The 22251-nt window shown below is 43.3% G+C and overlaps 1 protein-coding gene across 1 annotated transcript in view; it reads right to left on the reverse strand.

The window, feature by feature from the left end:
• LOC117516819 (F-BAR and double SH3 domains protein 2-like) overlaps positions 1-22251 on the reverse strand; it is a 62345-nt gene that overhangs the window by 8940 nt on the left and 31154 nt on the right. Inside the window, exons 6-16 of the mRNA XM_034177680.1 lie at positions 19638-19771; positions 18150-18204; positions 17941-18069; positions 17738-17860; positions 13687-13782; positions 12532-12648; positions 11045-11143; positions 10588-10740; positions 9093-9227; positions 2935-3018; positions 2642-2825 (exon numbers count right to left, since the gene is read on the reverse strand). Of these exons, the coding sequence (XP_034033571.1) occupies positions 2642-2825; positions 2935-3018; positions 9093-9227; positions 10588-10740; positions 11045-11143; positions 12532-12648; positions 13687-13782; positions 17738-17860; positions 17941-18069; positions 18150-18204; positions 19638-19771 (1309 nt within the window). The remainder of the gene's footprint in view (positions 1-2641; positions 2826-2934; positions 3019-9092; positions 9228-10587; positions 10741-11044; positions 11144-12531; positions 12649-13686; positions 13783-17737; positions 17861-17940; positions 18070-18149; positions 18205-19637; positions 19772-22251) is intronic.

Here is a 22251-nt window from a genome sequence, read left to right on the forward strand (position 1 = left end):
GTCTTGTAAATAACTCCAGAGGTGTTATCAGGTTCCAAAAACGGCGTTTTCAGTTTTAGAACTGTTTACTTCTCGCTAGCTTGTAAATAATATATGAGAAAGGTGGTTTTGGAGAGACCAGCCACTGACGTCAGGGTGCTGCTCTACTCTGATTTGCTGTCACCCCCACCACTCAAAAAAAATGTCTGTGTCCCAAGAATGTTCCCTGTAAATTTGAAGACCCTGGCCGTAATAGGACTGGACTTATGGTGAGCACAGATGCACGCAAAGCCTCAATGGCCATATTTGATGGCCTCGGGTAACAAGAAAGAGAGAAAAAAAAAAAAACTACAACTGAGAAATCCTATGTACATAAGTAGTTACACCCTTTGTTCAATACTTTGTTGATGCACCTTTGGCAGCAATTACAGTCTGAAGTCTTCTTGAATATGGTGCCACAAGCTTGGTGCACCTATCTTTGGACAGTTTTGGTCCATTCCTCTTTGCAGCACCTCTCAAGCTCCATCAGGTAGGACAGGGAGTGGCGGTGCACAGACATTTTCAGATCTCTCCAGAGATGTTCAATCGGATTCAGGTCTGGGCCACTCAAGGACATTCACAGAGTTGTCCTGAAGACACACCTTTGATATCTTGGCTGTGTGCTTAGGGTCATTGTCCTGCTGAAAGATGAACCGTCACCCCAGTTTGAGATCAAGAGCGCTCTGGAGCAGGTTTTCATCCAGGATGTCTCTGTACATTGCTGCATTCATCTTTCCCTCAATCCTGACTAGTCTCCCAGTTCCTGCTGCTGAAAAACATCCCCACAGCATGATGCTGCCACCACCATGCTTCACTGTAGGGATGGTGCCTGGTTTCCTCAAAACATGACACCAAAGAGTTCAATTTTTGTCTAATCAGACCAGAGAATTTTGTTTCTTGTGGTCTGAGAGTCCTTCAGATGCCTTTTCTCAAACTCCAGGTGGGCTGCCATGTGCTTTTTACTAAGGAGTGGCTTCTGGCTGGCCACTCTACCATACAGGCCTGATTGGTGGATTGCTGCAGAGATGGTTGTCCTTCTGGAAGGTTCTCCTCTCTCCACAGAGGAATGCTGGAGCTCTGAGTAAGTGACCATCGCGTCAGTTACAGATACTAGTTTTTCAAAGTAGCAGAATGCTGGTCGTAGTGGACATTGTAGGTCTTTGTACTGCTATTTGTAATGTTTTTGTTGTGTGTTGGGGGGGGTGTGACTGGACATTTTGGTGTTCTTTTCTTTTCTTTGCTCTCCAGGTGGTATGAAAACTGATTTGTCTGTGGAGGAGGTGCTGGCTGAAGAGTCCTTCACCCTCATCAACGTTATGTGCAGCACCTGTGGATGGTGCTCAAGTGCAACCTTAAAGACTTTCAGCTGAAGCAGATAATGAGATGGCGTTCTGCATTTAAGCCATGTGTGATTCAAGCAGAATTGCCGGGAACTCGACCTTGTGATGTCCGTTTGTTAGACGCTGAGGACCGCGCCTGGGTTTGACACATCGTGCCTGTGAAGGAAGAAGGGTGAGGGACACATGCTGTCAGCACACATCTGAGGTGATTAATTGTTTGACTAATTGTTGATAGTAACTTGGTATTTTGTTACGCAGTAGATTTGAATTGTGATGAGAATTGTGCAGCTCGCTTCTCACTGCCGTGGCGTGCAGAGTGGTAATCCTCCACCTGTTGTGAGAAGCTGCTCATTTACATAAAGCTTAAATACAGACCTAGATGTGTTGCTGATAGTGTGTGCATTTTGAAGGATATTGGTTGTAGCTGCTGACTTACCTCACCTTTTCTATCCTTCGCAGAGTCGGTTTGTCGTGTCCACCTGGGGGGTGTTTGGCGGTAAAGTGAGTCCAGAAGTGCCGGGCTTCGATCTTTTTAGGCGCTGGAGAGCGTGCCAGCCTTCACTCCACCAGACTGACGCATCTTTTGTTCATACACTTTGTTATGCACCAGAGGGTGGAAAAATAAATTGTTTTGTTATTGGAACCGCTTTCTGGTTATTTTAGCGCTGGGTTCCGTCAGACGCAGGTCCGCTCCTCAACCCGCGTCGACACATAACAGTTTTTTTTTTAATCATAAAGTAATGTCATTTGAGCCACCAGAAATTTAATAATTTGTCAGCTGTAGGACAACATATTTTTTTTATTTGGTTATTTTTATTTTGGATTTGTTCGAAAAATCCCATTTTTATTATTGTTATTCAAGATAAAATATGAATTTAGTTGCAGTGTAAGGAAAATGATGCATGTTTCGTGCGATTTATAGAAATAAAGGACAAATTTTCAGTAAATTTGCAGCTCATTCTGGAGGAAAAAAAAAGGGAAACTGGACAAAAATTGAATCATGAATTGTATTGAACTCTAAGCTGAGTGCATCGTTCTGTCCCAAACTCTTGCATTAAATATTAAACATTAAATAATAATGTCTTCATGTCTTCTTCTGAATTGGTTGAAAAAAGTGGAAACCACCAGATGAAGTCATTATTGTTCCAGCTGAGCTGCAACTGAACTAAATGCACAAATCCCATTCATGAGGACGGGAATTTTTTTAAACTCCTGAGTGATTGTTGGAGTCTGTCCCACCTGAATCAGACACCTCAGCCTTAGCGAGCGCTTCCATCCCTTACCGCTGGAGTCTCCATTGACTGAGCCGGTTGGTATTTCGGTTTCAGGTTCGGTGGAGTTACTGGAGGAGTGGGATCGGGCATCCAGGGCAGCCAGAGACTGCAGCATGCTGAGCAGGCTGTTGGAGAATGGAAGCTGCAGGTACTTCTCCGGAACGTATCCAACCTGCCCACTGCAGTTCCTGGCCTGGAAATTTAACAAACACAAAGTTTTGGCCTAAGATTCAGTTATGTATCACAGTGTTTTGGGTACAATCGCCAACAGCACAGATCACGTGTGTGGTGACGTCATGCACCTTGACCCAGTCTTCCATGTCTCCATCATCAATGACCTCCAGGATCTCTTGCTCCTCAATGGTCAGCTCATCTGGCTGAGATGCCTGGAATTCAAATAAACAAATAAAATACAATCACCTGTGTGTTCATCCATTGTCGCAATAAAGATAAGTTGCAGAAAAGTCTTCCTGGGGGCGAGTTTAACAAGAACTGTGTAGCACATGTGCACACCACAGCATATGATGCTACTTAACATCAGTGATGTGAGTGGTCAATGGGGGGGGGGGGGGGGGGGGGGTGTCTATGACTGTTCTCACCATCCGTTTCAGCTTACCTGAGATTTTTCTTGGCCTGCCACTTCAGGCCTTAACTAGTACTGTGCCTGCGGTCTTCCATTTCCTCACTATGTTCCTCACAGTGGAAACTGACAGCTGAAATCTCTGAGATAGCTTTTTGTATCCTTCCCCTAAACCATGATGTTGAACAACTTTTGTTTTTAGGTCATTTGAGAGTTGTTTAGAGGCTCCCATGTTGCCACTCATTTAGTAGCGATGCAAAGAGGGGAAACATTTGCAAATGGCCACCTTAAATACCCTTTCTCATGATTGGATTCACCTGTGTAAAGAGGTCAAGGGTCAATGAGCTTACCAAACCAATTTTGTGTTCCAATAATTAGTGCTAAATGTATTCAAATCAATAAAATGACAAAGGTGCCCAAATTTATGCACCTAATTTTGTTAAAATAATTATTGCACACTTTCTGTAAATACTAGAAACTTCATTTCACTTCTCAAATATCAGTGTGTTCATCTGCTATATGATGTATTTAACTGAAATTTCTGATCCAGACAACCAATGATTTATAAAGGAAAATCATGAAAATTATCAGAGGTGCCCAAACATTTGCATACAACTATACAGGATGAACACAAAAACACCCCATGGTTCCAAATATTTATAATATCAAAAGTCACATGAATAATGTTACAAGTGACTTTTGATATTATACATATTTGGAACCAAGGAGTGTTTTTGTGTTCACCCCGTATGTGTGTGTGTATATATGTATGTATGTATGTATATGTGTGTGTATATATGTATGTATGTGTATATATGTATATGTGTGTGTGTACACACACACACACACACACACACACACACACACACACACACACACACACACACACACACACACACACACACACACACACACACACACACACACACACGAGGTCTGTTAGAAAAGTAATGGACCTTTTTATTTTTTGCAAAAACTATGTGGATTTGAATCATGTGTGATTGCATCAGCCAAGCTTGAACCTTCGTGCGCATGCGTGAGTTTTTTCACGCCTGTCGGTTGCGTCATTCGCCTGTGAGCACGCCTTGTGGGAGGAGTGGTCCAGCCCCCTCGTCAGATTTTCATTGTCACGAAATTGGCTGATCGACTGCCGCTTTGCTTCATCAAAATTTTTCAGAAAGTGTGAGAGACAGCCAAGTGGAAACCATTTGAAAAATTCAGATGGTTTTCGGTGAAGATCTTATGAGGATCACACAGATTAAGGACAATTACAACTGGATTAAAGACGGCCCACAGCGGCGGATGGCGCGCACCGAGCGGTGATCGACAGGCTCAAACGACCAGATCATTTCCAAAGTAAACGCTTTGTTGATCCGGGACGTCGTCTGACTACCAGAGAAATGGCAAGACAGCTGGACACAGCACTTTTTCGGCATATTCCACTGTTACAGGAGTTTTTGTAATGGAAAGAGGAGCAGAGAAATTCGCCACGGAGCCGCTCATGGCGCGACACGAAAGCACCTCCGTGTTGGTCTCACAGGACAAGCCCTAACATGCCCAGCTCTTGCACCATTCGGAAAATTCAGATGGCTTTCGGTGGCTTTTCAGTCGTGTGACTAACCGGGAAATTGTGGACGAGCTGGACATGCCACAACATGTCCTGTGAGGCTTCATCACGACGTTGCTTTTTGTGCTGTGCCCTGCGCCTCCGTCCCGACGCGCGAATTCCTCCACACGTCTTTTCATGACAAAAAACTCCTGTAACAGTGGAATGTAGGGATGTGAATCGTACAACAACTCACGATTCAATTCGATTCCGATTCTTGGGGTGACGATTCGATTCAGAATCGATTTTCGATTCAAAGAGCTCTGAGAAATAGTTATATTACTTAAAAAATGTTTATGTTTAAGAAAATGCAGCTTTACAAGGTTAATCAAGTGATTCTAGATGTAAATTTACTTATCTGCTTTGCTCGTTCGGAGTTGGCTGGCAGTTTAGCGAAGCACTGGTCAGTAGTCGGCAGATAACGCTGCTCCCCTCTTTTAGCTCCGGGTGATGGCGTAGCATGTGGGCTTGCGGATTTGAAATGTTTCCGAAGTACTTGACTTTCATTTTGCAGATTCTGCACACTGCATAAGTCATGTCAAGCTCCTTCTTACGCAGCAAATAATAAAATCCAAAATGCGCCCAAACATTTGCCTTCAGCAAAGACGGTGCTGGCTGAATTAGCTCTTCGTTCGCCATGCTAAGCTACAGCCACTGAACTCTGCAGCGCACGAGTGTTTGAAGCACGCCGGACCACCACCCCCCCTCGCGGGGACGCTGTAGTACGGAAGCCGTTGCCTGACAAACTACACGCAGCAAGTAAGCAAGATTATGTTTAAAATATGCTTTTAAAAAATCGATTCTTGGACATTTTGGATCGAATCGTAATAAATAAGAATCGCGATTCGGACGTGAATCGATTTTTCCGACACCCCTAGTGGAATGTGCCGAAAAAGTGCTATGTCCAGCTGTCTTGCCATTTCTCTGGTAGTCAGACAACGTCCCGGATCAACAAAGCGTTCACTTTGGAAATGATCTGGTCGTTTGAGCCTGTCGATCGCCGCTCGGTGCGCCATCCGCCGCTGTGGGCCGTCTTTAATCCAGTTGTAATTGTCCTTAATCTGTGTGATCCCCATAAGATCTTCACCAAAAGCCATCTGAATTTTCCAAATGGTTTCCACTTGGCTGTCTCTCACACTTTCTGAAAAAACTTTGATGAAGCAAAGTGGCAGTCTATCAGCCAATTTCCTGACAATGAAAATCCGACGAGGGGGCTGGACCACTCCTCCCACAAGGCGTGCTCACAGGCGAATGACGCAACCGACAGGCGTGAAAAAACTCACGCATGCGCACGAAGGTTCAAGCTTGGCTGATGCAATCACACGATTAAAATCCATATAGTTTTTGCAAAAAATAAAAAGGTCCGTTACTTTTCTAACGGACCTCGTATATATATATATATATATATATATATATATATATATATATATATATACATACACACACACACACGAGGGCTGTCAATAAAGTAACAGTCCTTTTTATTTTTTTCAAAAACTATATGGATTTCATTCATATGTTTTTACGTCAGACATGCTTGAACCCTCGTGCGCATGCGTGAGTTTTTCCACGCCTGTCGGTGACGTCATTCGCCTGTGAGCACTCCTTGTGGGAGGAGTCGTCCAGCCCCTCGTCGGAATTCCTTTGTTTGAGAAGTTGCTGAGAGACTGGCGCGTTGTTTGATCAAAATTTTTTCTAAACCTGTGAGACACATCGAAGTGGACACGGTTCGAAAAATTAAGCTGGTTTTCAGTTAAAATTTTAACAGCTGATGAGAGATTTTGAGGTGATTCTGTCGCTTTAAGGACTTTTCACAGTGCGAGACGTCGCGCTGCGCTCTCAGGCGGCGTCGTCAGCCTGTTCAAGCTGAAAACCTCCACATTTCAGGCTCTATTGATCCAGGACGTCGTGAGAGAACAGATAAGTTTCAGAAGAAGTCGGTTTCAGCATTTTATCCGGATATTCCACTGTTAAAGGAGATTTTTTTAATGAAAGACGTGCGGACGGATCCGCGCGTCGGGACGCAGCCGACGCGGTGCGGCGGCACAGGAAAAACACCTCCGTGTTGATAACCATTTGTAAAATCCAGGCGGCTTTTGATGGCTTTCAGTGGAGTGAGTATATGAGAAATTGTTTAACAGGCAGGACATGTTCCAACTTGTCCTTAAGGCTTTCAACAGAGGTGTTTTTCCTGTGGCGGAGCGTCGCGGCGGCTGCGTCCCGACGCGCGGACCTGTCCGCACGTCTTTCATTAAAAAAATCTCCTTTAACAGTGGAATATCCGGATAAAATGCTGAAACCGACTTCTTCTGAAACTTCTCTGTTCTCTCACGACGTCCTGGATCAATAGAACCTGAAATGTGGAGGTTTTCAGCTTGAACAGGCTGACGACGCCGCCTGAGAGCGCTGAGCGACGTCTCGCACCGTGAAAAGTCCTTAAAGCGACAGAATCACCTCAAAATCTCTCATCAGCCGTTAAAATTTTCACTGAAAACCAGCTTAATTTTTCGAACCGTGTCCACTTCGATGTGTCTCACAGGTTTAGAAAAAATTTTGATCAAACAACGCGCCAGTCTCTCAGCAACTTCTCAGACAAAGGAATTCCGACGAGGGGCTGGACGACTCCTCCCACAAGGAGTGCTCACGGGCGAATGACGTCACCGACAGGCGTGGAAAAACTCACGCATGCGCACGAGGGTTCAAGCATGTCTGACGTAAAAACATATGAATGAAATCCATATAGCTTTTGAAAAAAATAAAAAGGACCTTAACTTTGACAGCCCTCGTATATGTGTATATATATATATATATATATATATATATATATATATATATATATATATATTGGATCTTGACATTGTTGAGTAAGTTTGATAAATGAACATGGTGGAGAACAGAGTTCCATAATTAGTACTACACATGATCCAAACATGTTGACCACAGATGGTACCAGATGTTTAAAGTACCAGAGACTATTTTTAATACATATTTTAGACACACAGTGATCTTGGGACTCCTGCGGTGGTGTTTGTGCTCTAATAGGAAGTCAGAAGCTGGTCCTTAGTTCTATAAAGATCTGGGTCGTTCCCAGCGTGATTGGCACCTGGACGGAATTAAACCAGTAGTTGTGATGAGTCACTTTAAGCCGGGTAGCTCAGTACTCTGGACTTAGTTTTGATCACTAGATTCCAGTCACATTAGTTACGTGTTAGGAAAACGTGCACACTTCCAATTTCTGACTGTAAACTTTTTAAATGCTATTTTAAATTATGATAACACGAGGACTCATTTCAGCCTGAGTCGATTCCCACCATGTGGCTGCCTGATGGAATTACAGCTAAAATAGATAACTGCCACCTTTCACAATATTTAAGAGGTTTTTTTGTTGATGTATGCAAAGCATCAATGTGTGCAGGTGGATAATTTACAGACACAGGCACCAAAGCTCCCTGAGGAGAAGCAGTTTACTGATGACAGTTGGCTCCGTTCTGGGAGCGTATGAAGCTGCTGTACATCTCCGCACCAACCACACGGCAGAAACACCTCAGGTCCTGGAAAGTCACCACGCAGGCAGACAACCAGTCCAGAAAAGAAAACCAGTGTGAAAAAATTCCAGAAGATTTTACTTTTATTTCATAAAAAAAAAAAAAAAAAAAAAAAAAAAATCCACTTTCGATGTACATATGGCACGTTCATGTATCAGGAGCCCACCCACAGCAGAAAACTCAGCACTCAACTTTACAGACCAATTTTGGCAGTTTTGGGTCTGTGTAAGTGCACTAACCTGTGTACACAAGTCCATGTGGGCGTTAACCATGAAACTGACAACTGTGATCGTTGGAAGTGAGCAATGACACTTGCACTACGCCATGCACTGCTTTTTGAAATAATGTTACTATAGTGCTATAATATAGTGCCACCATGTGGCAGTTGGCTGGAATTCACCTGTTTGAGGTTCTCAGTGGGAGAGATGAATCTCTGAATTGTCAATTTACAGATTAATCAATTATCCATCTTATTTAGGCTCCTTTCTCTGCCCCTGACCAAGGCAGCATCTCTACATCTGGAGTTGGTCCCCAGGTGCTGGACTGTGGCTGCACACTGCCCCTAGTGGTTGGATTGTGTCTGACTGTAATTAGGATGGTTAAATGCAGAGGACAATTTTCACTGTATGAATATATGTATGTGCAATGACAATAAAGGCTCCATTCTATTCAGATTTAATTTCTGCTCTAAATGGCGGCGGCACAGGTGTAAAGCGGGCCTGTTTTTACCTTGTAGGAGTAAAGGACTTTGCAGGTGAGGGGATAATTTTTTAAGGTGCTGGACGGACTCGAGCTGCAGTCATCCAGAACCTCTCCGCTGTCCTCAGTCTCCTCCTCATCCTCCCGCTCCAAATCTGCTGTTCCCTGAAATATCACACATACAGCCTAGTTTAAAAAAAAATCAAAAATAACACAATGCAAATGGACAAAATGTTCCCGCTGTTCTTCAACATCACTGTGAAAATCACACTAAAAATCATTGTAATTGTAGATCAAACGGCCAAAAACATCAAGAAAATTTACTACTGTCAGCAGCTCCCTTTTCCACTCGGGGTCACCAGAGCAGATATGATTCCTGAAGCAACTCCACATTACACAGAGAATGGGTAGGGGGGCTTTGATCCAGGAACACGCGCACTAACCAAATGTCATCAAATGTCACCAAGGAAGCGTCTTCAGTTGTCTGACTAGCAGCGGAAAAAACACAAATTACTCCATTTAAAGCTTTTTATATCAGCAGAGGAGCTCAAGTGTCTTGGGGTCTTGCTCATAAGTCTCACATAAGAGATTGACAGACAGATTGAGGCAGGGTCTGAGGTGCTGTGGACGTTTCCTGTACCAAGAAAGACCTGAGCCACAAGGTGGGAATCTCGATTTAGCCCTCTTGTTACGCTCCTATCCTCACCTAGGGTCATAAGCTCTGGGTAATGTCCGGACGATCAAGGTCATAGATACAAGCGGCAGAAATGAGGCTCCTCCGTCAGATATCTGGGCTTTCACTCAAGGAGTGGGTGAGAAGCTCAACTATCGGGGAGGAATTATCCTGGTTCAGGTGTCTGGTGAGGATGCCCCCTGGTGGTCTCCCTAGGGAGGACTTCCAGGCATGTCCAACTGGGAGGAGGTCCCAAGGAAGATCCAGGACATGCTGGAGGGATTACATCTCCCACCTGGGTTGGGATCAGCCCGGGAAGAATTGGATGAGGATAGGGAAGTGTGGGATGAGCTGCTTGGGCTGCTGCCACCCCAACCCAAATAAGTGGCAGAAACTGAATGAATGAATAAAATGTTTTTGCTTTTAAATTTGATTGATTCTGTAATTTTATTATGCGGAAAAGTAGCACATATGGTTTGCGTGCTTAACTCTGGAAAAAAAAAAAGGATCATGGCTGCCTGTGACCCACCTGGTCTGATGTAAAACTGGTGCTAAACAAACACACAGAACCATCCTGGATCCACTGTTGTGACCCCCAAAGAAAAACAGGAGAAATAAACAGAAACAAGTTTAATTTTTTTTACTGTTATTTAATCCAATTTGTGTTTTTTTTTTTTTAAAGGATCATTCTCCTTTTCAGGATGTTGATATGAGTCTTAAATACAGATATCTGTTTGGCTACAGCAGATGAAAAAACAAAAAACAAAATAAAATACAGATATCTGTTTGGCTACAGCAGATGAAAAAACAAAAAACAAAATAAAATCAATCAACATAAACAAAAGCTCTTACGGAGAATGAAGGATCATGGGTACTGAGGTTGGCCCAGCGTTCGTTCTCCAGCTCCTCCATCACCTGGTTCATGGCGCTCTTCAGCCACGTTTCCACAGCAATGCCCGCCTCCCGCAGCAAGTCCAGACGAGCCTCCGCTTTCAGCTTCACCGTCTGTGGGCAAAAAAAACAAACAAACAAACCCGGAAATAAATGGCAAGAATGAAAACATGCTGAGTGAGTGAAAACATTCACAATTTAAATGACATCGGTCTGACACGGACCTCAAAACTGATTATTCAAAAAATAAATTGTAGAACTAAAGATGTTTCATCTTTCAGCCAGCAGGTGGAGTGCTAGAGCCACACTAAATTCAAAACCACTGACTTTAAAAAAGAAAATAAACAAACCAACCAACGGGGGGGGGGGGGGGGGGGGGGGGGGGGGGGGGGGGATCGGTCAGAAAACCACCTCCTACCTCGGCCCTGCGGAGACTCTGCCTGGCCACCTCCACCTTGGGCTCCAGCTCACTGTGGTTTTGATCCGAAGCATCCTGAGTCCCGTATTCCTCCAGAATCTAAAGACAGGAGTCAGATTTGACACAGTCACAGTCTGTGACAAAACATCCCCCAGTTTCAACTCCTCTGATCCGGATCGTCTGTTGGGAATGTGAGAAAAGTCAGGGAAGAAGAAGAAAGTTGCAGTGAGAATGAGCATGACAACCAAGAGATCTGGAGAGGAGACGTGATGGTGGCACAGCAAGGAAGACGGACCTAAGGACAAGAAGAAATGAGACACACAGAGGAGAGAGAAACAAGTAGGTGTAGAGAGTAGTGGGAGGAGCCAACGCTCAAGCATTCGAGGAGCCTGAAGAATCAGAAACATAAAAGTAGGAGGGACAGGCAGGTGGACAGACAGAGTGAGGACTAGAAGGAAAAGAACCGAACTGAGTAGATCTTAAAAGATGAAGCAACAGAATCACGTTCCTGACAGTGAAAACCTGGACCAGGACCAACACTTTACTCCTCCTGATCTCACCACACAATAACACAGTGAAACCTGTCCTCATGTTCATGGAAGCTCACGCTCTATAACTGTGACAAACCAGCGTGTGGAGACCACGATTGCCTGTGACTGCAATTGCAATTCGACGATGCAACACGCCAGACTTCTACAATGTGATGTGTGCAAAAACAACAGTCTCTCCTACAGAAAAGAAAACGTTCCAATGATGTGGAAGCACGACTGTTATTTGGTGTTGCCGTTTGTTTTTGCAAGAATAAATTCATTTGTCCAACTGTCTGATCCAAATCCATTCAGGTCAGTGATCCTGATGAGCAGGCGCTCTGAAAAAGTTGGGAATACTCATTATTTTTCCTGTAGCTGTGGACTTTTAGCGAGCTCGGCTGTGTGCTCACGTCAAGCATGACAATCGTTTTAATGATCTCACAGCAGCACAGGGAAGAGATGAAGTACACTGCGCCCTCAACTCCTTTTTGAGAGTTTCTGTCATTTTTTTAAAATTTATTTCATCCAGGTGTGCGCTGAGTGTGCAGCAAGTGGAGCACGAGGCTTTTTTTTTTTTTTTTTAAAAACAGGCTGCATTTCCGACAGCACGACGTGCACTACATCAAAATTAATGGCGTTGTCCTTTTAAAAATATGTCATCAATACACAAAATCACACTGATGTAAACTGTGTAATTAATCTGTGGTTCACATGTTCTCAACTGTGTGTGTGCGTGTTGGCGGGGGGAGATCCATTACACTACTCGTGTCAATCTGCAGACACCTCAAATGGTCTGAGCGTTTAAGTAGGAGTACATCCTGCCACCTGGTGGACTCTTTAGCACCAGGTGGTCTTATTATTTTTTATTTTTTTATTTTTGTTGCCTGCTCTGTGTGGGACATTTCAGTCATAAGGGAAACAGATTTTGTCTGATCCGGCTGCTGACGTGGTTCTCACTCTCTGGGTGTGGATGATGCTCTTGTACTCTCGAGCCACGCGGCTCGCCCACTTCCTGGCCTCCTTATCCAGACTGTGCTCCTCTGCGGTGCCGCTCTCTTTCTGCAGCTGCATCACCTGAACACAGGAAGAGGGAGGAGCAAATAAAAGCATGTGACGATCAGATCATGAAAACACACTTGGGGGGTGAGGTAGCCGTGTTATTTTAGGTGTTTCATACGGTTGAAAATGTTGCATTGAAGCTTCTCATCTCCCAACAATCTACACGGCATGATGAGAACATGAGAATTCCCAAAAAAATAAAGCATATGAATTTTTTTTTAATTAAAAAAATCCAGTTTGAATTGTGCAAAGACACATATTCCTAATATATACATATATAGGCATAATTTTTTTGTGTGTATTTTCTGGGGGTGGGAGCTGGGCCACTGCACTCTGATGGTGACCCTCACAATGACTTCTTTTCAGAGTCCAGCCCGAGTCCGTCCCTCCCTCCCGCTTCGGCTCCCTCCCTCACCGGATCCCTTGGCCTGCTGTGAGCGGTACGGGAGGAGGTCTCGACCACTGATGTTTTCTTTAGGAACAGGCGGCTGCTTGTTTGACTTCCAATAAAAACAACACAAGCGTTTGCAATTTGAACAAACTGTCCAGTGTTGTCCAGTGGCGCAGAGGATCAGCATCAAGGAGAAAAGAGCCGACAGAGCAGAAAAAGAAGGCCACGAGAACGTGTGACGTGATCCCGTCAAAAAAATAAATAAAAATCTCTTCTGGAATCTAGGTTTTGACTTGGATCCAGGGTTGGAGGACCACATGAGAGTAAGATCCTAAAATTCTGAAGTTGGTTGAAGAGGTCTTACGTAGAAATAAAGAGACGAGTGGAGCCAACCGAGAGCCGCTGCCAACCGTTCCACCCGTTTCATTTGGGAAAGGCTTGACGTGGAATGTGCAGAGTTGCCGGCTGATAATTTTCTTCAACGTTCTAATTTAAATATCAGAACAACAGTGAACACAGACAAAAGAAAGTGGAGGCTCAGACGTGTTAACGGATTTATCCTGTGAAAGAATTCCAACAATCACCACAAAGATAGTGAGAGTTCGGAATTCTAATCTCCTCTGTGTTTTTCCACATTAGATCAGTAAAATTTATGGATTTACCGTGTCAGCGTCGATGGGCTGGTACATAAAGTCAGAGTTTTGCTGAAACACAGGATTCTTCTGGACAAACAGCTGCTGGTGAAACTCCCGAAGAATCTGCACAAATGATTTCAGGAAAAAGAAAGAGAAATAAATAACCCACTTGTCAACAAACTAAAACAGATCAGGAAAAAAAAGGTGTTTGTGAGTAAAATGCATCACAGACTGAGCTGATACATTAAAAAAAGCAAAAACAACCAACCTGTCCAGGGGTCACAGGGTCAAAAACCAGCTGTTTCAATCCCCAAAAAAAAAAAAAAAAAAAAAACATGCATGTAGGAAATGTACCGGAAACCCTGAAATACTCACATCATTCACTAGATGGAGACAAAAGCTACTCAAATGTATAGCAAGGTCTCTATTGTTTATTAATTTGAGAAGATATCTTTTGGTGAAAATAAGACAGACTGACAGACAAAAATCAACTTACAGTTCTGTCCCTGACCTTATGGCGATCTTATGCTGCGTTTACACATAGGCAAGACGTGTTACGAATGTCATATTTGTTTCATTCTTGGCACATTCCTGACATTCTTAACATGACTTAATGCATCTGAATAGGTTTCTTAATAGTGCGTGATATTTATGATTTTCGTGGAGCATGTCACACACCACCCTCATTTCGCCTCATGTTGTGGAGGTCGCAACTGAGCGTGCTGATCTGTCTTGATTAGTGGTGATCCTTAATCGAGCGTGACAGCATTCTTCTCTGACATGCGCAGAATTAAACCGTGCTGCACCGCATTCAGTTTCATTGCTGCAGTATGCTGAAGGAGGACAGTGATGCCAAGTCGGCTAAACGTTTCGTTCCAATGCTCCTCAGCGTGCTCCTGAAGGTGTTCCAACTGCTGTATGTGCCTGATGTTTGGGAAAACGTGTGAGATGAGAGCCGCGTGGAGCCACACATCTGGCTCTCTCAGTCTCCTCCTCCTTTCTGTGCAACTCCATGGCACAGAGCCCAATGAAGCATGCAGTCACAAAGATCTTCTGGTGTGAAGCAAACTGGAGCAATCTGAATTGTTCAGCAGCTGACGGATGAATATGGGTGTGTGTGGAAACAATTGACCTCATTCACAACATGACGGAACTTAATGATGCGCTGTTACGCGTGATAGCGCGCAACAACGCAGAAACTTATTCTTGCCTGTGCGTAATGGTTCCTGATAATTCTCCAGCAACATGTGCCATTAATCATAATGTGTGATAACAGGTTGCAGCAGTTCCTGAGGACACCTGACGCCTCTGCCTCAAATCATCACATTTGTGATCAGCGGCCAAGAATGTGTACTTAAAACCAACATATATTAGAGTCACACTCAACTCAGAGATGTTTTTGGTCCAGATGCCTAAATCTAAATCCATGGTGTCAAAGCCCCGGGGAAGGTTTTGTCAAAATTAGAAATGTACAAGTTCGATGAAGTCAATATATCTAATCTACTGGACAATCAAAGCCAGGTCAAGACGTCACTGTCTTTAGATGACACGAAGACAAAAGAAGGGAAACAAGAGTGCTCTGAAAGCACAATATCCCCCGCTCGCAAATGATGCTTTGGTACAAGTGCTGGCTACATTCTGATAACATTTCATATCTGATAATTGATTTCAAAATGCAGACACCAACTCATGAAACTGGTAACTGTTAATTGAGCCAAAATGTGTCAATCTTGTACAATATTACAATATTGCATATTACCAACCTATAACAAGGATTTGTACCAAGTTTTCCAAAATTCAACTAAAAATGTGAGAGGAGTTGATTTCAGAATGCAGGCATCCACTTGTGAAACGTACAGAGTCTAGATGTTGGGTTGTCGTCTGTTTAGGGGGTTTTAGTGTCTTTGCTGTTCCTATGTCCTTTTATCCAATCAAATCAACTTTATTTATAAAGCACTTAAAAAAAAACAAAAAAAAAAAACAGCTGCAGCTGAAACAAAGTGCTGTACACAAGGGGACATAAAAGGCAAAAAACCACAAAGTACAAATAAATAAATAAATTTTAAACTAAAACAAGTAAAAACAGTTAAAACAACCAAAACAGATCGAGAATCTCATTCTGGGTTAAAACCAGTACATAAAAGTAGGTTTTAAGATTAGTTTTAAAAACAGAAAATGAAGAGGGCTGCCTGATGTGGAGTGGTAAATTGTTCCACATCTTTGGAGCCACAACAGAAAAAGCTCGGTCCCCTCTGAGCATACGCTTACACCTCGGCACCTCTAGGAGGAGCTGATCAGCTGACCGGAGGTGGCGAGCAGGGGTGTAAAGATGAAGCAGCTCAGAGAGGTAGGGTGGGGCAAGGCCATTTAAAGATTTAAAAACAAACAAAAGAATCTTAAAATGAATTCTAAAATGCACAGGCAGCCAGTGGAGGGAGGCCAGGATAGGTGTAATGTGCTCTCTCTTACGTGCACCAGTTAGCAGACGGGCGGCAGCATTCTGAACTAGCTGGAGACGTGCAAGGGAGGACTGGCAATTTTATCATGCAGTTCACCTGTCCTGTCCCCGTGTCTTGCTCCTTCTCTTGTCCCGCATCTTGTCTGTGATGTCCGTGCCCTTTGTGTGGATGAACGCATGTGCAGTATTCCTAAACTTGCTTACATGTGTAAAACGTCTGTGCGCGTGATGTGCCGCTTACCCCTCTGTCTCCGTCTGCCCTCACTTGGCAGGTTATTGCTCCGCGGCCATCGCGCTTGGTTATCAAGGAAACTCCCTGTCAGCCGTTAGAGGCTCACACTATTAGTTTAAGACCAATAGATACAAGAACTCTTTTATATCCACTGTCAATAGTTTTTTTAAACACTATCACATGAGTGTTTTTAATTATTGTGTTATGTTGTTTGTATTGTATCTTGTTTTTTATGTTGTATTATTATGTCCACTGTCTGGCGAGTTTTCATGGCATATTTAATTCTGTGTATGTATGAATGTGTTCTCTCTGCTGGTTGCACAACAAACTGGCCCACTGTGGAAATTAAAGACACTGATACCTTGAAAATGGGCCCAACTCAAATGATATGATAATATGCGTATTATCAATCTATAGAAAGGACTTGTACCAAGTTTTACAAAATTCCACCTAAAAGTGTGAGGAGTTGATTTCAGAACACTTACACCCTTTCTGGGACGGACAGACAGACGGAAATTGCCAAGACATAATCCCCCTTCGGGCCTTCGGCCATCGGTGGATAAAAATTGTAATTAAAGTTATAGACTGTGTACGTTAAAGATAATTTCAGCCTTTCTATGACATAAACCACGGCACCAATGACAAAATATTCGGAACCACTGATTTACATTGTCCTGAGGTACCAGAGTGGACAAGAGGACCTGATAATCAGAGTAAACAGTCTCTCTCTCTATATATAAACAATTTCAGTGCTAATAATACTGAATAATACTTGGGTTTGAGACCAGAGGAACCTCGGTTCAAATCCCAGCCTGACCGGAAAATCACTAAGGGCCCTTGGGCAAGGTCCTTAATCCCCTAGTTGCTCCCGGTGTGTGGTGAGCGCCTTGTATGGCAGCACCCTGACATCAGGGTGAATGTGAGCTATTATTGTAAAGTGCTCTGAGCGTCTGATACAGATAGAAAAGCGCTATATAAATGCAGTCCATTTACCATTTGGCGGGGTGCCCACTTAGGAACTGATTGCGTGTGTCTCCATGTAGAATTGGAGGTGCAACAGGAAAAGCATCCAGCGTTAAAACTGTTGTGACCCAGAAGAACCGGGGGGCAGCAGAAAGACAAATTAATTAATTTATTTATGTAAAGACTCAAGTATCCACTCCAAGTTTCTTTTGACTAAAATGATTTTTGAAGCACTTTGGGGTTTGGTTTGGTTCTCTACAGGCGTGCTGTGGACCATCGTACGAACCAGTTTCAAAGAACACAGACTCCAGAGCTTGTAACTGCGGCTAACTCAAATTAGTCCAATGAGTTTTGTCTCTGTCAGCTTTGTCATACACCCTGATGGGCTAACGCATGCTGGTTGTCTGGCAGGTTAGAAGACCTACCCCAGTGGAGCTGTTCAAAAGGTGGTTGAAGACATTGTGGACGGTCTGATATGTTTCCAGCTCAGTCTGACACATCGAGACCAGGTATTCTTTGACCTGCTTGTAGATCCTGCCGTCTAAGACCTGCACAGCCGGACAGAAACAGGTTTTTGTGGCGACTGTAGACCTTTACTTTCCTGCACTTTCAGAACGCACATCTTCACCTTGATGCAGTCCAGTAGGTCAGTTTCATAGTAGCGCCGCTGATGAGCGTTAGCGGCTGCTACCGTGAGGAAGTAGTCGTTCCTGGCATGAGTCGCTTTGGCGTTGCATTCGTTCCTTTTGGCTTTCAGCTGGAACGTAACATGAAACACTCATGACTATGACAACAAAATGTTTCAGCCGCTAGTCTGTGGATGCTGATGTATCGTACCTTTATGCTCGCCCGCTGCAGACTTGATCTGGACTGGAACAGACTTAGCCTGGACCTGAACACAAGACATGAGGTTGAACTGCACAACTTGAGCAGAATTAACACTGAATTTAAACTGGGACACCTTCAGAAATCTCTACGAACCAAAACCACATCACAAACATCAAGTTGAATGACATGAGGTTAAATCTAAAGGTGTCAATCATGTTGTGCTGATACATCAACAAACTATCAGTCACGGTTACACGATCCCCCCATTTGTTTGGTTTTCATTTTTATACAACACATCTCATAGTAACAGGTATGTCCTGATGCAAGTGTCTGGAGATCGAGTCAAACATCTGGTTAAATATTCAGACAGATCCAGAGCTGGAAGGGCAACGCACTACAGGAAGGACTAAGGTGATCTGCCTGGTCTTTGTGACAATGGCCTTTATCATGGCAGCTCATGTTGCTAAATGTCTGAATTTTTTTTTTTGGGGGGGGGGGGGGGGGGGGGGGTCGGCTAACTCAATTTTGAACCCGAGTTACAGAAAAAGAATAACAAGGGCAATGTGTTCCCTAACCTGTGACACCTAATCCACCCTTAAACTTGTTTTGACAAGATCTTAGCAAGATCTATTCTACAGTGACGAGTTTGATCATGATCACAAAGACCCGGTTGAGGTTTCATATATATATTTCAGAGCTCCTGCCCCCTAGTGGCCAAAATCAGAATGTTAAGATGCACAACATCAAATGTGCAAGACTTCAGTGAGATGATCTTGTGTACTGTGTTTCACCTAGATATGTGAACATCTTCAAGGTATCATGGACACAACATTGCAATGATTTGGCTCCCTGGTGGCCACAACTGGAATCAAAATATGCCCAACGTTCAACCTGTCCGAGATCTTACTAAGGTGACCTTGTGTAGCAACTTTCATCTTAATACAGTCGTCGTGATGACAGCAGGTACACGTTTTAGAAACTCTGCCCCCTAGTGGCCACAATTAGAACCGAAACATGACCAAAACTGAAGCTATCCGAGGTCATAATGAGGTGAATGTTTTTACCAAATTTCCCCATGACACATGAAGTCTGTCCAGATATCAAAAACACACACACACACACACCTCATTATAGACCCCTCCCCACCTCTGCCACAGCTGTCAAGACTCCACGTTCTAAACCAAATCGTGCACCAACTACATGACTAACTACCTACAACTAACTGATCAACTACATTTTTCCCACCTAATATATCTGCAGATTACGAGGTGTTGTCAAATTCGTTCACATGCTTAACGAGCACAGACGTAATTCCTGCCGCTGTCGCGACCCTCACGACAGTCACTGATTAAATTTTCGCTGGAAAGGAGTTTATGTTCTTGCTTCAGGATGTTTGTGTCTGTTAGTAGGATTAAGTAGATACCAGCTGTGTTTGACAGCACAGTATCCAGTTATAATACCATCACCGTGTGTAATACAGAGTACTTTGGCACATACTTGGCCTCTAGTTCAGCCTTCTCCCGGACAGCCTGCGCCATGGTCTCAGCCTCCTGGTACTTCTTCCGGCTCTTGGTCAGTTCTTTCACAGAGTCCTGCAGTTCTGCCTGAACCACCGTCAGCTGTTCGATGCACTGAGGACAGAAGGCAGGAAATACACGGGAGGGGTTTTTGTTTACATTTATGCAAATTTACTGTTTGTGCTTTGCACCTCCTGAAATTTATGCAAAAGCCTCGACACAGAATGTGAGCTGAGTCATGTCCTTGTGGAATGTGAAATAACTTATGTTGGCGCCTCCCAAAATATGAGCGCAAACAACAGGAGCTTTGTGAGCTATCAGCAGAGGAGTGCGTTCAGCAGGAACCACTAGGTTCCAGCAAAGCTCGCGCCAGACAGGATGATCAAGACTGGACTTAACCGACAGACACCCAGAACCCCAAGTCAGAGTTCGACATATTCTGCATGTACGGCGGGAAATGTCAGAGATTCCAGGAACAAAGTTAGAAAAAATATCTACAGTAAGAAGAAGACTGTACCACCGTGAGCCCAAAGCTGCACTGAAACTATATTATTTAGTTTTTGACAAAGTTTGACATGACTGGTGTTTTTTTTCCACCAGCTGTCTTCATACTGATGACCTTTGAGGCAACAGACGTTTCTAAAATGAGGCAGCTAGTATTTTAGCCAGCCACGTCGCATTGTTCACATTTAGTGCAGCAGATAACAGAATATTTGCAGAGGAATCCTTCAAATCCAATTACAAGCACCAAAGTTTGACTGTGTATACCTTTTGGTACATATTTTAGAAAAATAATGTTAGCCATTTGAATTTTCAATAGGGGACCAAGTAGGGGTCAATTTAACTGCATAGGAGTCAAAAAATGTTCCAATCATATTGAAAACTATACCACATTATGTGTCTGATCACAAAGATTTCAACAAGGTGTAGTTTGGACTATCTGTGACTGAATGTTCTGGAGTTATGGGGTAAAAACAGCAAGCATGGCGACAAAGGTCACTTTCAGTTTGTACAGGGGTCAAAAGTTAAAGTTGCTCCAATTATGGTAAACCATGATGCAAATTATTGGTCGAGTTAGTAGGATTTTAAAAAGGAAAAGTTTGCACCATGTGTCGTGCTTAGTTATGTTATGGGGTAACATATGTCACATGTCATAGAATCCAATGGACGTCGACATTGTTTGACCTTTACTTTGGAGACCAAACATTCAACACAGTCAGAACTATGCCATTTGTTAATCCTATTAGATCAACCAATAATTTGCACCACGTTTTACCAAAACTGGAGCAACTTTAACTTTTGACCCCTGTACAAACTGAAACTGACCTTTGTCACCATTCTTGCTGTTTTTACCCCATAACTCCAGAACATTCGGTTACAGATAGTCCAAACTATACCTTTTTGTAATCTTTGTGATCAGACACATAATGTGGTATAGCTTTCAATATGATTGGAACATTTTTTTGACCCCTATGCAGTTCTTCAATTGACCCCTATTTGGCCCCCTATTGAAAACTCAAAGGGCTAACGTTGTTTTTCTAAAATATATACCAAAAGGTATACACAGTCAAATTTTGGTGCTTGTAACCAGATCTGAACGATTCTTACAGTTATCTGCTGTACTAATTCAGAAAGTCCCGCTACAACAAAGTACAAACCGATTCAAGAACAGATTAATTTACGCAATCTATTATTGAAACGGAAGAGCCATGAAGCCATCAAGATTAACGACTCTGAGATTGAAGAAGTTACCCCCTTCACCTTCCTGGGAAGTAAACAAGGGAGTTACAGAGGAAAACATTCAAGAACGGCTTTTAACCTCCTCTCCAAAGTGTGGAAGTCTCAAAAAATATCACTTCCTATGAAACTGAAGATCTTTAACTCAAATGTGAAGTCCATAATCCTCTATGGGTCTGAAACTTGGAAAACCACCAGCAGCTTTGAAGCAAAAGATGCAGGCCTTTATAAATGGATGTCTCCACCAAATTTTACAAGTGAGATGACCAGACACGGTGTCCAATAAAGATCTATGGGAGGGCACACACCAGATATCACAAACAAAAGAAATCCTGAAGAGGAAGTGGAACTGGCTCGGCCACACATCAACAAAAACAGATTCCAACATCACACACACACACCAGTCTTTCAGATGGAACCCACAAGGAAAAAGAAGCAGGGGGCATGCACACAACATCTGGCAACGCTGTCTGGAAGAGGAAATCAAAAGATCTGGTGAAAAATGGTATTCCATTGCAAGAAGAGCACAAGACAGACGTTCGTCAGTGACCTATGCTCCATGTAGGAGTGAACAGGCAAAGAAGAAGAAGTTACATTACCATTAGTTATAACCCAACTTTTACTAGCTGGTTGCTAAACCCATTGGTGATCTGCGTTTATCTGAAAACCAGGGGCATCATGTACAAAGCACATGTACACACAAAAACGTGGCGTCCATCCGTCTCCATGCTAATGTTCATATGTATCAAAAGTGAAATGACTGTGGAAATGTGTGGTGCATCACACAAAAATCCTGACTGGCATACGCATGTTTCTACAGCTATTGTTCCTCTGCTGACACGTAGATCAGAGGTCAA

This window comes from Thalassophryne amazonica, chromosome 9 (genome assembly GCF_902500255.1).
Source record: "Thalassophryne amazonica chromosome 9, fThaAma1.1, whole genome shotgun sequence".
NCBI classification, from domain to species: Eukaryota; Metazoa; Chordata; class Actinopteri; order Batrachoidiformes; family Batrachoididae; genus Thalassophryne; species Thalassophryne amazonica.